We start from the raw sequence: 15,544 nt of genomic DNA, 5'->3' as shown, positions 1-15,544 counted from the left end.
CCATCCTATCTCACACTATCTCCACCCTCTCTCACTAATACCATCCTATCTCACTAGCACCATCCTATCTCACACTATCTCCACCCTCTCTCACTAATACCATCCTATCTCACTAGCACCATCCTATCTCACACTATCTCCACCCTCTCTCACTAATACCATCCTATCTCACTAGCACCATCCTATCTCACAAGCACCATCCTATCTCACAAGCACCATCCTATCTCACTAACACCATCATATCTCACTAACTCCATCCTATCTCACTAACTCCATCCTATCTCACTAGCACCGTCCTATCTCACGAGCACCGTCCTATCTCACGAGCACCGTCCTATCTCACGAGCACCGTCCTATCTCACGAGCACCGTCCTATCTCACCTTCACACTACATGATAAAGATATATTACACACGTATAACACACATAGCAATACGGGAGGACACTCAACATATTCTACCCCCCAGTAGGACAATTAACATTGATGTTTTTTCCATGCTGATATTTTCTGCTAGTAAAAGTGTTGCTACATTAGGCAGATCCTAAACACTCTTTTTCTTTTACATACAGTTTCTCTTTTCTCTGTTGAATAATTCAACTGCAGTTTAAGTCCACCCCTCCCCATCTCCCCCCTCCCCATCTCCCCCCTCCCCATCTCCCCCCTCCCCGACTCCCATTCTAAAGCCACACACAAACACACGTACGCTATACCACAACGGCAATTAACAGGCTTTGGCTCCTAGGTGTTTGAACTGATGTTGCATAATTGCGTTGCTAATATTGTCATACATAAAGACGCTTGGCCGTCTGTCTAGTGAGGAACACTGTCTGCGCTTAGAGAAAAAGATGGAGGGGGCTTTAACTTGGATGCTACAAGTCAGTGGTCAAAAATATATTGAGCATATCAGGTCTAGTGCATACAAACTTGGTACTGATACCTTTTAGTACGGATCAAACTTAGCACAGACTAAATCTAGAGGTAAACGTTCAGGGGTAGTCCAGGCATGGAGGACACACTTGTTAGCTCCCTTCTTGGTCTCTCAGTAGACTCAAGTAGAGTCCTGCTGTGTGTGTAGTATGGTGATTACCTCTAGCTGAGCCAGTCTGCTGTAGGCCTGTCCTGTTAGCGTTAGCGTCAGTCATTAGTGACTGAGTCAGTCTGCTGTAGGCCTGTCCTTTTTGTGTTAGCGTCAGTCATTAGTGGCTGAGTCAGTCTGCAGTAGGCCTGTCCTGTTAGTGTTAGTGTCAGTCATTAGTGGCTGAGTCAGTCTGCAGTAGGCCTGTCCTGTTAGCGTTAGTGTCAGTCATTAGTGGCTGAGTCAGTCTGCAGTAGGCCTGTCCTGTTAGTGTTAGTGTCAGTCATTAGTGGCTGAGTCAGTCTGCAGTAGGCCTGTCCTGTTAGCGTTAGTGTCAGTCATTAGTGACTGAGTCAGTCTGCAGTAGGCCTGTCCTGTTAGCGTTAGTGTCAGTGATTAGTGGCTGAGTCAGTCTGCAGTAGGCCTGTCCTGTTAGTGTTAGTGTCAGTCATTAGTGGCTGAGTCAGTCTGCAGTAGGCCTGTCCTGTTAGCGTTAGTGTCAGTCATTAGTGGCTGAGTCAGTCTGTTGCAGGCCTGTCCTGTTAGTGTTAGTGTCAGTCATTAGTGGCTGAGTCAGTCTGCAGTAGGCCTGTCCTGTTAGCGTTAGTGTCAGTCATTAGTGACTGAGTCAGTCTGCAGTAGGCCTGTCCTGTTAGCCACTAATGACTGACACTAACGCTAACAGGACAGGCCTACTGCAGACTGACTCAGCCGCTAATGACTGACACTAACGCTGAGTCAGTCTGCAGTAGGCCTGTCCTGTTAGTGTTAGTGTCAGTCATTAGTGACTGAGTCAGTCTGCAGTAGGTCTGTCCTGTTAGCGTTAGTGTCAGTCATTAGTGGCTAAGTCAGTCTGCAGTAGGCCTGTCCTGTTAGCGTTAGTGTCAGTCATTAGTGACTGTGTCAGTCTGCAGTAGGCCTGTCCTGTTAGCGTTAGTGTCAGTCATTAGTGGCTAAGTCAGTCTGCAGTAGGCCTGTCCTGTTAGCGTTAGTGTCAGTCATTAGTGACTGAGTCAGTCTGCAGTAGGCCTGTCCTGTTAGCGTCAGTCATTAGTAGGTGAGTCAGTCTGCAGTAGGCCTGTCCTGTTAGCGTCAGTCATTAGTGGCTGAGTCAGTCTGCAGTAGGCCTGTCCTGTTAGCGTTAGCGTCAGTCATTAGCTCTTTGCTACATGGCTCTGTGCAGTGATTGCTGCTATTATTGTTATTTCAGCTAATTGCCAGTAATTACACCTCGCTCTAATTAAAATGCAAATTCAGGCTAGCTTGCAGCTGTTCCCTAACCCAGCCAGTCTCAATCGCCATGCCACGTCCAATGTTGAAATATATCAAGATTTATCACCAGCTACTTTGCATTTTGTTGACTTCTGGGTGGCGTCTCTAGCGTGGAAGTGTGTTTATGATGTCTTTGTTGAGCGTGTCTGTCTTTACTCTGAGTCATGTGGGAGAGGTAAGGATGTGACAAATGGAACATTTTTCTTAATGTTTAAACATTTAGAAAAATGTACTTTTCCATTAAAAGGTGAATTCAAACAGCAGCTGCTTAGCAACGGTTAGGGTCTCACAGTGCATCTCTTTCAGATGGTAAAGTATTGCACATGCACTACCATTACTGTACCTACATTCCACCATACATAGCTTTAACTTCTCAATGTTTTGCCCTACAGGACTTCACTGCTGTCGCTTGCCTTTTCTGCCATTTTTCAATTGTTAACAACGATGACATAGTGGTGGAGATTCAACGCCAAAATAATTGATTCCTTGACTGCTTGCACTTCGACTCCTGGTGTCGATTTCCATTTCTGAGTATCAAGATTTTATTCTGCTAGGAATCAACTCATAAGATTCTGTATTTTTGGAACGGGTGAGACTGATTAGTTGCCATACTTCCGAGAACACAAACACTTGCATCTTTTGTAGCGAGCTAGCGGAGGACGGAGAGAGAGGGGAGGGACACAGTATAGGCAGGTCGACTACCAGGCAGACGGAGTCAGAACCGTGCACTAGGCCTATCTATCGCAATTGAATGCTGTATCTCGCAATTTCTTTGCGTGCAATGTCTCAAAACTTCAGTAAACCAGGGCCTATCATCAATGAATAAGGTAGGATATTCTACCAGCAGCAGACCGAAGACTGAACACACACTCGCATCATTAGCAAAGAGAAAGAGCAGGGGTGTAATCATTATTCCAAACAGTTTGCAACTAAAATTAAGGTCCCTCCCTGTCTCGTTCCGTTTGCTTCCATTCGAAAATGTTTTGCGACAGAATGGGCGTAATGAATACGACCCAGGCGAGCCAGCTCTAGGGAGAGACAGGCGGGGGCAGGCAGAAAGAACTGTGACTTCATCTGAATCTTGTAATGTCTTGTCTTGCATGCCTCGCAAATTCACCAAAGTAGATTAAAGTTCCTCTTCCTCTCTGGTTTTATTTAAATTACACAACTTTCCCCAGGCCTTTACAGCCTATAGTTATGTGGAAAATAATATTTTTTGGTGATAACTGTACTGTAGTTTTCTTTTTGTGGGGGGAAAAAACAAAAAAACATAGTTTTTCAGTTAGGGATTTTTAAGGATGTTAAGGATCCTAATCTTGTTTAAGCCCCTTTTTTGTTTGAACCTTTATTTATGAGTCAAGTCAGTTAATAACAAATTCTTATTTACAATGACAGCCTACCGGGGAACAGTGGGTTAACTGACTTATTTACAATGACAGCCTACCGGGGAACAGTGGGTTAACTGCCTTGTTTACAATGACAGCCTACCGGGGAACAGTGGGTTAACTGACTTATTTACAATGACAGCCTACCGGGGGAACAGTGGGTTAACTGACTTATTTACAATGACAGCCTACCGGGGAACAGTGGGTTAACTGACTTATTTACAATGACAGCCTACCGGGGAACAGTGGGTTAACTGCCTTGTTTACAATGACAGCCTACCGGGGAACAGTGGGTTAACTGCCTTATTTACAATGACAGCCTACCGGGGGAACAGTGGGTTAAAGTACAAAAGAGACAATAAATCAACATAAATATAGGTTGTATTTACAATGGTGTCTCTCTCTCTCCCTCTCCTCTTTCTCTCTCTATTTCTCTCTCTCGCTCCTCTTAATTGTCCTCTCGCAGTCTCTCAAGCTTCCTTCTCATTGTCTGTCTTTCTCTCTCCCTCATCCTTTCACTTATGTTGTACTCTCTGTTTCTTTCCTTTACTCTTTCACTCCCTCTCTGTCCATCCTTTCTACCTCTCTCTCTCTCCTTTCTCACTCCCTCCGTTCCAGCACCCCCCCACCCCGATCTCTCTCTCTCTCTTTCTCTCTGTATATCTCTGTCGCTCTCCGTCTCTATCACTTTCTGACTCTCCCCTCTCTCGCTCTCTCTGTCTAGCCCCCCCCCCCCCCTCTCTGATTGTTAGTATTTTGTCACCCAGCTCGTTTGCTCTGTTTTAAAGCCCAGCTCTAGACTAATGAGTTCAGGCTTCGCTGTCATTGTTCCCCTCAGTATCACAGGTTGTGGTGTGTTTGTGTGTGTGTGTGTGTGTGTGTGTGTTTGTCCTATTGTATGCCTCGCTCTTCATATGATAAGAAGTTTACCCAAGTCTGCAGTCATTAGAGTATTTTCCTCAAAAGGCCTTCCTCCTGAGACTGTGTGTGTCTGTGTGTGTCAGTGTGTGTATTATAGCAGGCCACAAAGAAACCAGACACAAACACACATTGACTGAATGAATCTAATGCAGTTTATTTGATAAACTTCTCTTTACTCTGAGCCCACCAGTTGGAACGAAAGTAAACAAAAATGGATACAGTACATTGGTGTGTGTGTGTGTTTAAAGTGTGTGTACAGAGTGACAGACTCACCATTGAGAGGGTCGATGAGGACCCGTCCGGCTCAGTTCTGTGTCACTGGGGTCCTTCAGGGTTGATTGCCCTCATCGATCGCCTGCCCAGGAAAACCTCCTGCCGCTAACTGTCATCACTTAGAACACAACCCATCACCTACTGTTTATCCAATCATGAATAATGAGAGAGAGAATATGGGGGGCTATTTTAAGTTAAGGGTTAGGTTGCAATTAGAGTTTGGTAAGGGGTTAGTGGTTAGGGTAAGGGTTAGGAGTTGGGGTTAGGGGTAGGGGTAGGTTTAGGGTTAGGGTTAGGGAAAATAGGAATTTGATTTTAAAATCAATTTTAGGTCCCCACGAGGATAGAAGAACAAAACCTGTGTGGGTGTGGGTGTGGGTGTGGGTGGGTGTGGGTGTGGGTGGGTGTGGGTGTGTGTGGGTGGGTGGGTGTGTGTGGGTGTGACAATCCTCAATTCTCCAGGTGGAACCATTGTATCTCAGTTGTGCTCCTGTTTTCCATCAGGGAGATTATATAAGGCGTGCATGCGTCACTCCAGGTTGTGCGCTCTCTCCCCAGAAGCTCTATTTCTCACCACTGTTTTGTTTTCTCACCGAGCAAACTCTTGACAGTGTCAGAAAACCTTACAAGGGCCTAAAACGCTGTATTGATCTGTGAGACATGATGGGAGGGAGAAGGGAGAAGGAGAAGAGGGGGTGTACAGTAGCGTGACCAGTAAATTAATAAGTGGCTATTCTTGCTCACCCCTGAGGTCTCTTTCAAACTGACTGAACTTTAGCAAGGTAGCATACGTTTCCATTCATGTGAGGAGAAATGGAGGGAAATGTCCCATGTGACGAGGCACATTGTCACACTGTCACACTGTCTCTCTCCTGACAGTCCCCCCCCCCTTTCAATTTCTCTCTTTCCCATTCCTTGTCAGTCACCCTCTCTCTCTCTCTTATTCCTTCTCTCTCTCTCTCTCTCTCTCTCTCTCTCTCTCCCTCTCTCTCTCTCTCTCTCTCTCTCTCTCTCTCTCTCTCTCTCTCTCTCTCTTATTCCTTCTCTCTTTCTCTCTCTCTCTTATTCCTTCTCCTTCTCTCTCTTATTCCTTCTCTCTTTCTATCTCTCTCTTATTCCTTCTCTCTTTCTCTCTTATTCCTTCTCCTTCTTTCTCTCTTATTCTTTCTCCTTCTCTCTCTCTTATTCCTTCTCCTTCTCTCTCTCTTATTCCTTCTCTCTCTCTCTCTTATTCCTTCTCCTTCTCTCTCTCTTATTCCTTCTCTCTCTCTCTCTTATTCCTTCTCCTTCTGTCTCTCTTATTCCTTCTTCTCTCTCTCTCTTATTCCTTCTCTCTCTCTTATTCCTTCTCTCTCTCTATTATTCCTTCTCTCTCTCTCTTATTCATTCTCTCTCTCTCTCTCTCTCTCTCTCTCTCTCTCTCTCTCTCTCTCTCTCTCTCTCTCTCTCTCTCTCTCTCTCTCTCTCTCTCTCTCTCTCTCTCTCTCTCTTATTCCTTCTCTCTTTCTCTCTCTCTCTTATTCCTCTCTTTCTCTCTCTCTATTATTCCTTCTCTCTTTCTCTCTCTCTATTATTCCTTCTCTCTTTCTCTCTCTCTATTATTCCTTCTCTCTTTCTCTCTCTCTCTTATTCCTTCCTTCTCTCTTTCTCTTTCTCTCTTATTCCTTCTATTTCTCTCTCTCTTATTCCTTCTGTCTCTCTTATTCCTTCTTCTCTCTCTCTCTCTCTCTCTCTCTCTCTCTCTCTCTCTCTCTCTCTCTCTCTCTCTCTCTCTCTCTCTCTCTCTCTCTCTCTCTCTCTCTCTCTCTCTCTCTCTCTCTCGCTCTCTCTCTCTCTCTCTCTCTCTCTCTCTGTTCTGCTGTAATGACATTAAGTAACAAAACAATTAGGGGCAGTAGAGACTAGTGTCAGTAATTAGCCTCAGACAGCGTCCTGTAGGACAGCCACAGTAATTACCTTGTCACAATGCTCATTTGGTTAGGTGGTGGGAGTCCCGGTGTGTACGTGTGTGTACCTGTGTGTACGTGAGTGTGTGTGTGCATGTGTATCCCGTGAGCTAATGAGGGTAATGTAGGAATATCATAAGTAGATCTGACTAATTAAATGTGACATTAGTTGCCTTAATGAAGCTGTTTTTGACCACACATTCATGATGCCGTTTAAATGTTTTTTATCGACACTACCATTCAAAAGTTTGGGGTCACTTAGAAATGTCCTTGTTTTTGAAAGAAAAGCAACAAAAAAAATCCATTAAAAAACATCAAATTGATCAGAAATACAGTGTAGACATTGTTAATGTTGTAAATGACTATTGTAGTTGGAAATGGCAGATTTTTTATGGAATATCTACATAGGCGTACAGAGGCCCATTATCTGCAACCATCACTACTGTGTTCCAATGGCACGTTGTGTTAGCTAATCCAAGTTATAATTTTAAAAGGCTAATTGATCATTAGAAAACCCTTTTGCAATTATGTTAGCACAGCTGTAACCTGTTGTTCTGATTAAAGAAGCAATAAAACTGGCCTTCTTTAGACTAGTTGAGTATCTGGAGCATCAGCATTTGTGGGTTCGATTACAGGCTCAAAATGGCCAGAAACAAAGAACTTTCTTCTCAAACTCATCAGTCTATTCTTGTTCTGAGAAATGAAAGCTATTCCATGCAAGAAATTTCCAAGAAACTGAAGATCTTGTACAACGCTGTGTACTATTCCCTTCACAGAACAGCGCAAACTGGCTCTAACCAGAATAGAAATTAGGAGTGGGAGGCCTCGGTGCACAACTGAGTAAGAGGACAAGTACATGAGTATGTCTAGTTTGAGAAACAGACGCCTCACAAGTCCTCAACTGGCAGTTTCATTAAATAGTACCCGCAAAACACCAGTCTCAACATCAACAGTGAAGAGGTGACTTCGGGATGCTGGCCATCTAGGCAGAGTTCCTCTGTCCAGTGCCTGTGTTCTTTTGCCCATCTTAATCTTTTCTTTTTATTGGCGAGTCTGAGATATGGCTTTTTCTTTGCAACTCTGCTAGAAGACCAGCATCCCGGAGTCGCCTCTTCACTGTTGACGTAGAGACTCTAATGTACTTGTCTTCTTGCTTAGTTATGCACCGGGGCCTCCCACTCCTATTTCTATTCCGGTTAGAGCTCGTTTGCGCTGTTCTGTGAAGGGAGTAGTACACAGCGTTGTACGAGATCTTCAGTTTCTTGGCAATTTAGTCATTTACAACATTAACAATGTCTACACTGTATTTCTGATCGATTTTATGTAATTTTAATGGACGAAAAAAAATCTTCTTTTTTTTAAAAACAAGGACATTTCTAAGTGACCCCAAACTTTTAAACGGTAGTGTAGCTACAGTTAAGAAAATGTACTCCTGAGGTGCTGACCTGTTGCACCCTCTACAACCACTGTGATTTTTATTTGACCCTGCTGGTCATCTATGAACGTTTGAACATCTTGAAGAATGGTCTGGCCTTAATGGCCATGTACTCTTATAATCTCCACCCGGCACAGCCAGAAGAGGACTGGCCACTCCTCAGAGCCTAGCTTCTCTCTAGGTTTCTTCCTAGGTTTCTGCCTTTCTAGGGAGTTTTTCCTAGCCACTGTGCTTCTACGTCTGCATTGCTTTAGGGTTTTAGGCTGGGATTCTGCATAGCACTTTGACATATGCTGATGTTAAAAGGGCTTCATAAATACATTTGATGTTCCTGTATGTGTTTGTTAGTTCTTTTCTCTGATGTGTTTGTCTCTGTGTTCACAGGTGTCATCACTACCACGTCCAGGAAACTAGACAGGGAGCAACAGGCTGAGCATGTTTTAGAGGTAAGAGACACACAGTGTGTGTGTGTGTGTGTGTGTGTGTGTGTGTGTGTGTGTGTGTGTGTGTGTGTGTGTGTGTGTGTGTGTGTGTGTGTGTGTGTGTGTGTGTGTGTGTGTGTGTGTGTGTGTGTGTGCGTGCGTGCGTGCGTGCGTGCGTGCGTGCGTGCGTGCGTGCGTGCGTGCGTGCGTGCGTGCGTGCGTGCGTGTGTGTCCGACACGTTTCTATGCATGTGTTTGGCTGTCTGACGTGAATGCGCTGTCAGATGTTTAATGAAAATACAGTACATCTCTCAGTATCTCTCTCCCATTGTGGCGGACTGGAGCCAAACCTTTAGAACCCTGACAGAGAGAAGCCTCCTGTCCCAATCCGCTCTGCTCTCTCTCTCTCTCTCTCTCTTCCTCCTCTCTCTCTCTCTCTCTCTCTCTCTCTCTCTCTCTCTCTGTGTCTCTCTATCACTCTCTCTCTATCTTTCTCTCTCATCTTCTCTTTCTCTCCCTCGCTCTCTCTCTCTCTGTCTGTCTTTTTCTCTCACTCTCTGTTGATCTCTCTCTATCCCTCTCTCTTCATACCTCCCTCTCTGACTTCCTGGTCTCAGTAGAGTGTGCATTAGAGAGGCAGGTCTAGTGTAATTGAGTCAGTACGAGGAGTGGAGCAGGAAATGGAGTTTGTGTGTTGGGTTCCATTATGAGCTGATTGGAGTGCCGTATCTTGACTAAGGGTGGCAGATTGGAGGTAAATGGTGTTGCTGCTGTCAGAGTCCTGAATCATGAGCCTCTGTGTGGGGAGTGTGTATGTGTGTGTGTGTGTGTGTGTGTGTGTGTGTGTGTGTGTGTGTGTGTGTGTGTGTGTGTGTGTGTGTGTGTGTGTGTGTGTGTGTGTGTGTGTGTGTGTGTGTGTGTGTGTGTGTGTGTGTGTGTGTGTGTGTGTGCGTGCATGCATGCATGTGTCTGGTGACAAACTCTTTTTAAAAGATATTCTGCTCTTGCTGTATTGATTGTTTCTCAGTAAAATGCTGTCGTATGTTTTGATGCAAGTTGGCAGTATACTTCAGATATGGTCTGTGACGGGGAGAATATGTGATGAGGAAACAGATCAATGGACACATTACATCCATTAAATCCTCAACGTAACAAAGCCTCTATGTTTTATGTTAGTTGATGCTCAGTAACATCTCTTCTCCCACCTCCCTGTATAGTCTAATAACGCTGCACTGTGAGAGAAAGCAAACATCTTCGGCCATCTTCCTACCTCTCTGTCCTCTGCCTGTCTGTCCGTCAGCCATTCCCATCTTCCTACCTCTCTGTCCTCTGGCTGTCGGTCCATCAGCCATTCCCATCTTCCTACCTCTCTGTCCTCTGCCTGTCTGTCCGTCAGCCATTCCCATCTTCCTACTTCTCTGTCCTCTGCCTGTCTGTCTGTCCGTCAGCCATTCCCATCTTCCTACCTCTCTGTCCTCTGCCTGTCGGTCCGTCAGCCATTCCCATCTTCCTACCTCTCTGTCCTCTGCCTGTCGGTCCATCAGCCATTCCCATCTTCCTACCTCTCTGTCCTCTGCCTGTCTGTCCGTCAGCCATTCCCATCTTCCTACTTCTCTGTCCTCTGCCTGTCTGTCTGTCAGCCATTCCCATCTTCCTACTTCTCTGTCCTATGCTTGGCTGTCTGTCTGTCCGTCTGTCTGCTAGCCATTCCCTCACTCCATTCCACATATAGTTTAGCTACAGACTTAAAACGGTGCGACAGTGCAAACCAGTTAAGTCTTATTTCCTCTCCATGCCAACCCTCCAAACAGTAAACAGTGGTGTGATTTAGACCGGTCATAGAAATCCATATTCATTTACACAGATGCCACGCCAGATCAATGAGGAATAAACAGAGGGAGAATGATTATGATTTTGTTGTCCCATGCTGTGAAGTCTTATCGATATCTACAGAGATGAACCTAAATGTTAATGGCCCACATTTGTTTCATAGGTTTGGTGCAGAGCTTTATATTGATGTGATTTGTTGTAACGGTCGTCTTGTGGTGAGAGATTGGACCAAGGCGCAGCGTTGTGATAGGACATAGTAATTTATTTAACAAAACCAGACGAAGACGAAAAACTCTTGAATTGATACAAAACAACAAACGACGTAGACTGACCTGAACATAAGAACTTACATAAAACCGAAGAACGCATGAAACAGGAACAGACTACAACAAACGAACGAAAACATGAAACAGTCCCGTGTGGTGCATACAGACACAGACACAGGAAACATCCACCCACAACAAACAATGTGAAACCACCTACCTTAATATGGTTCTCAATCAGAGGAGATGAAAACCACCTGCCTCTAATTGAGAACCATATCAGGTCACCCATTAACCAACATAGAAACACATAACATAGAATGCCCACCCACACTCACGCCCTGACCGACTAACACATACAAAAACAACAGAAAACAGGTCAGGAACGTGACATTTGTACTGTACGTCCGATCAGATTTAGCAGGGGTTTATAGATCAAAGTTAGCACGTAGCCTGTTAGCATGGAATGTGTTAGCTTATAATGTTGCAGCTAGGCCTGTACCAAGAACCTGCTGCTTCAATAGGGGACAAAACAGATTTTACCATAAATATATTATTCCTTCTCCTAGACTTTTGTTTGATCTTCTATGCTTAACTTTCTGTGGAAAGAACAGGTGAAGGGTATATTTCCAAATGTCACGTTCGTTATAAGGATCGGACCAAGGCGCAGCGTGGTATGCGTACATTCTTTATTATAATAAGAATGAACACTGAACAAACTAACCAAAATAACAAAACGACACGTGAAGCTATACAAAACGAGTGCTGACAGGCAACTACACATAGACAAGAACCCACGAACACAAAAGGGAACGCCTCAAGCACGGCGATGCAGTGTCTTAGACCGCTGCGCCACTCAGGAGGCCCACATTTGTGTTTTTTCAGAAGTAAATTATTGCTTATGGTTACCTTCATGGGTGTGTAAAACATTCCTTTTCTCAGATTTTTAATTCATATATTTTAGCTGTGTATTAAAAAATAATGTTTTTCTTCAGAACACTACATATCATATTTTCCATTGTTTAGCTGGAATGGAATGTTAGTATCTGTTTATTTGACTGTGATATGTCGTCCTCTCACCTAGGTATCTTAAGATGAATGCAGTCACTGTAATTCGATCTGGATAAGAGCATCTGCTAAATCTGTGGTTCCCAAACTGGTTGGCAGGGGGGGCTTTTTTTTTAAGGAACTCAGTCTGGAACCTACTCTTGAAAGTTGTAGTAGTAGAATGCACAGGGTGCAATTTCGAAATTGGGGAGTGCATCATCAGTGACCGTACGTACATATCGCAACCAGAAGCCATGAATTACAGGCAACATCCTCATCAAGCTGCCGCTTTCAAGGAGCGGGACACTAATCTATAGGGCTATAAGAAATCCCGCTATGCCCTCAGACGAACCATCAAACAAGCAAAGCGTGAATACAGGATTAAGATTGAATCCTACTCCACCGGCTCCGATGCACGTCGGATGTGGCAGGGCTTGAAAACTTTTACGGACTACAAAGAGAAATCCAGACGTGAGCTGCTCAGTAACGCAAGCCTACCAGACGAGCTAAATGCATTTTATGCTCGTTTCGAGGCAAGCAACACTGAAGCATGCACGAGAGCACCAGCTGTTCTGGATGACTGTGATAACGCTCTCGGTAGCCGATGTGAGCAAGATCTTTAGACAGGTCAAGATTCACAAAGCCATGGGGCCCGATGGATTACCAGGATGTGTACTCAAAGCATGCGCGGACCAACTGGCAAGTGTCTTCACTGACATTTTCAACCTCCCCCTGACTGAGTCTGTAATACCTACATGTTTCAAGCAGACCATCATAATCCCTGTGCCCAAGGAAGCGAAGGTAACCTGCCTAAATATGCAGGTTTAAAAAAAAATACTTCTGTGTATTGATTTTAAGAAAGGCATTGATGTTTATGGTTAGGTACATTCGTGCAACGATTGTGCTTTTGTTAAATCATCACCCGTTTGGCGAAGTAGGCTGTGATTTGATGATAAATTAACAGGCACCGCATTGATTATATGCAACGCAGGACAAGCTAGTTAACCTAGTAATATCATCAACCATGTGTAGTTAACTAGTGATTATGTGAAGAGTGATTGTTTTTTATAAGATAAGTTTAATGCTAGCTAGCAACTTACCTTGGCTCCTTGCTGCACTCGCATAACAGATGGTCAGCCTGCCACGCAGTTTCCTCGTGGAATGCAATGTAATCGGCCATAATCGGCGTCCAAAAATGCCGATTACCGATTGTTATGAAAACTTGAAATCGGCCCTAATTAATCGGCCGACCTCTAGTTTTACAAAATACGGATAAGAATAAGAAATAAAAGTAACAATTAATTAAAGAGGTTTTGATCAGTTTGTGTCATGAACAGTGCTTGTGCCCATACAAATAGACGTGGCGTGGGATGTTCCCCAATGCTAGAATGGGGGCCTGAGTGAAAAGATTTGGGAACCCCTGCGCTAAATGACTAAAATGTCAAACGTAAACGTTTTACACCATGCCTCACTGTAGGGATGGTGCCAGGTTTCCTCCAGATGTGACGTTTGCCATTCAGGCGAAATAGTTCAATCTTGGTTTCATCAGACCAGAGAATCTTGTTTCTCATGGTCTGAGAGTCTTTAGGTGCCTTTTGGCAAACTCCAAGTGGGCTGTCATGTGCCTTTTACAGAGGAGTGGCTTCCTTCTGGCCACCCTACCATAAAGCCCTGATTGGTGGAGTGCTGCCGAGATGGTTATCCTTCTGGAAGGTTCTCCCATCTCCACAGAAGAACTCTGGCACTCAATCAGAGTGACCATCGGGTTCTTGGTCACCTCCTTGAGGTTTGGCCGGGCGGCCGGCTCAAGAAAGAGTCTTGGTAGTTCGAAACTTCTTCCATTTAAGAATGATGGAGGCCCCTGTGTTCTTGGGGACCTTCAATGCTGCAGATATTTCTTGGTACCCTTCCCCAGATCTGTGCCTCGACACGAGCCTGTCTCTGAGCTTTTTGGACAATTTCTTCGACCTCATGGCTTGGTTTTTGCTCTGACATGCACTGTCAAATGCGGGACGTTATTTAGACAGGTGTGTGCCTTTCCAAATCATGTCCAATCAATTTAATTTTCCACAGGTGGACTCCAATCAAGTTGTAGAAACATTTCAAAGAATATCAATGGAAACAGGATGCACCTGAGCTCAATGTGAGTCTCATAGCAAAGGATACTTATGTAAATAAGGTACCAGTTTTTGCTTTGTCATTGTGGGGTATGGGTGTAGATTGATGAGGAAATTTTAAATACATTTTAGAACAAGGTTGTAACGTAACGAAATGTGGAAAAAGTCAAGGGGGGTCTGTATACTTTCCGAATGCACTGTATATAGGGATATTGATGTCACAAATGTATCATTTGTACAGTTATTTATAAAAAATAAAATAAAAAAACATATTTGTTACATTTCACTGTTTAAAACCTGGTAGTACTACTTATTTCTCTGAGAGTGAGGTGGTACTGTAAGCACCGACACCAGAGATGTGAAGCAGGTACGGGGAGTCAACATTTAATAAGGAACAGACAGGAAACAAGACAGGCCCAGCGTCAGCACACAGGCAAAACAACGACATTCCACAATTAATGCAGCAGCGGGGAACAGAGATGGGGAACTGACAAATATAGGGGAGGTAATAAATAGGTCCAGGTGAGTCCAATAATACGCTGATGCGCGTGACGGGGAGAAGGCAGTTTTGCGTAATGATGGTGGCAGGAGTGTGCAATGCTGTGGAGCCTGGCACCTTTGAGCACCAGGGAGGGGGAGCGGGAGCAGACGTGACAGATACATAGCATTTTGCATAAAAAACATGGTTATTTGTCTCTCTGAAATGAAACCATCAAGTGATAGATTTCAAACAAATACATGTTTGTCATTGAACAACCCCATGCCATGATTAGATAGTGAAAAAAACACACTAATCTCTTTCATAAGGTCTTCAAACAATAAAGCTAATTTACCAACATTTCTGAATATATACCTATAGCGTTTTGGAAAGAAACTCTTCAGGTGCAGACTCTTAGTAGATCTGTCCCAATGTACAGACATAGGATCTTCATTTGAGCCAGTTTGCTACAGCAGAAAAATAATCCTGCAGCAACAGGAAATGTGAATTATTGTTGTTAATGGAAGGGATTGATCCAGGCTGTATCACATCCGGCCGTGATTGGGAGTCCCATAGGGCGGCGCACAACAGGCTCAGTGTCATCTGGGTTTGGCCGGGGTAGTCATTGTAAATAATAATTTGTTCTTAACTGACTTGCCTAGTTAAATAAATAAAAATAACAATAAATAAAATTGAAAGATCTTTCATAAGTGGAAATTACAAACTTCAGAAGCCTATTTAAACCTCAAATACACTACACATTTTAAATATCCTGCATAGTTCTCCTGCAACAGGGTGATCAAATTAAGATCCAAAATAAGGGCAGATGTTTAGTGGCAATGGTTAAATGCTCCTGATGAGATGTGTATGCCAAGTTCTGCATGGACCAGAATGGATTTTTCACTTGAACAGATAAAGCACACACACAAACACACACACACTTGAACATGCACGCACAGGGTCAAAACCCCTATTCAGCATGGCGGAAGAGAAAAGTGTTGCATCTGAGATCAAATGCCTGAGACAAAAGCTTGAGTGATATTGGGGAAGAAAAGCCTGCTGCCAGCATCTGCAAGAAGG

At 44.1% G+C, this 15,544-nt stretch overlaps 1 protein-coding gene across 5 annotated transcripts in view; it reads left to right on the top strand.

Annotated features, from left to right (window-relative positions):
• LOC139548310 (protocadherin Fat 3-like) overlaps nt 1-15,544 on the top strand; it is a 333,023-nt gene that overhangs the window by 238,897 nt on the left and 78,582 nt on the right. For all 5 annotated transcript variants that reach the window (XM_071357916.1, XM_071357913.1, XM_071357914.1 and 2 more), the window contains exon 4: nt 8,692-8,753. In XM_071357916.1, the coding sequence (XP_071214017.1) occupies nt 8,692-8,753 (62 nt within the window). The remainder of the gene's footprint in view (nt 1-8,691; nt 8,754-15,544) is intronic.

The sequence above is a fragment of the Salvelinus alpinus genome, chromosome 21, assembly GCF_045679555.1.
Source record: "Salvelinus alpinus chromosome 21, SLU_Salpinus.1, whole genome shotgun sequence".
Lineage (NCBI taxonomy): Eukaryota > Metazoa > Chordata > Actinopteri > Salmoniformes > Salmonidae > Salvelinus > Salvelinus alpinus.
This window is presented reverse-complemented; position numbering and strand designations above follow the sequence as displayed.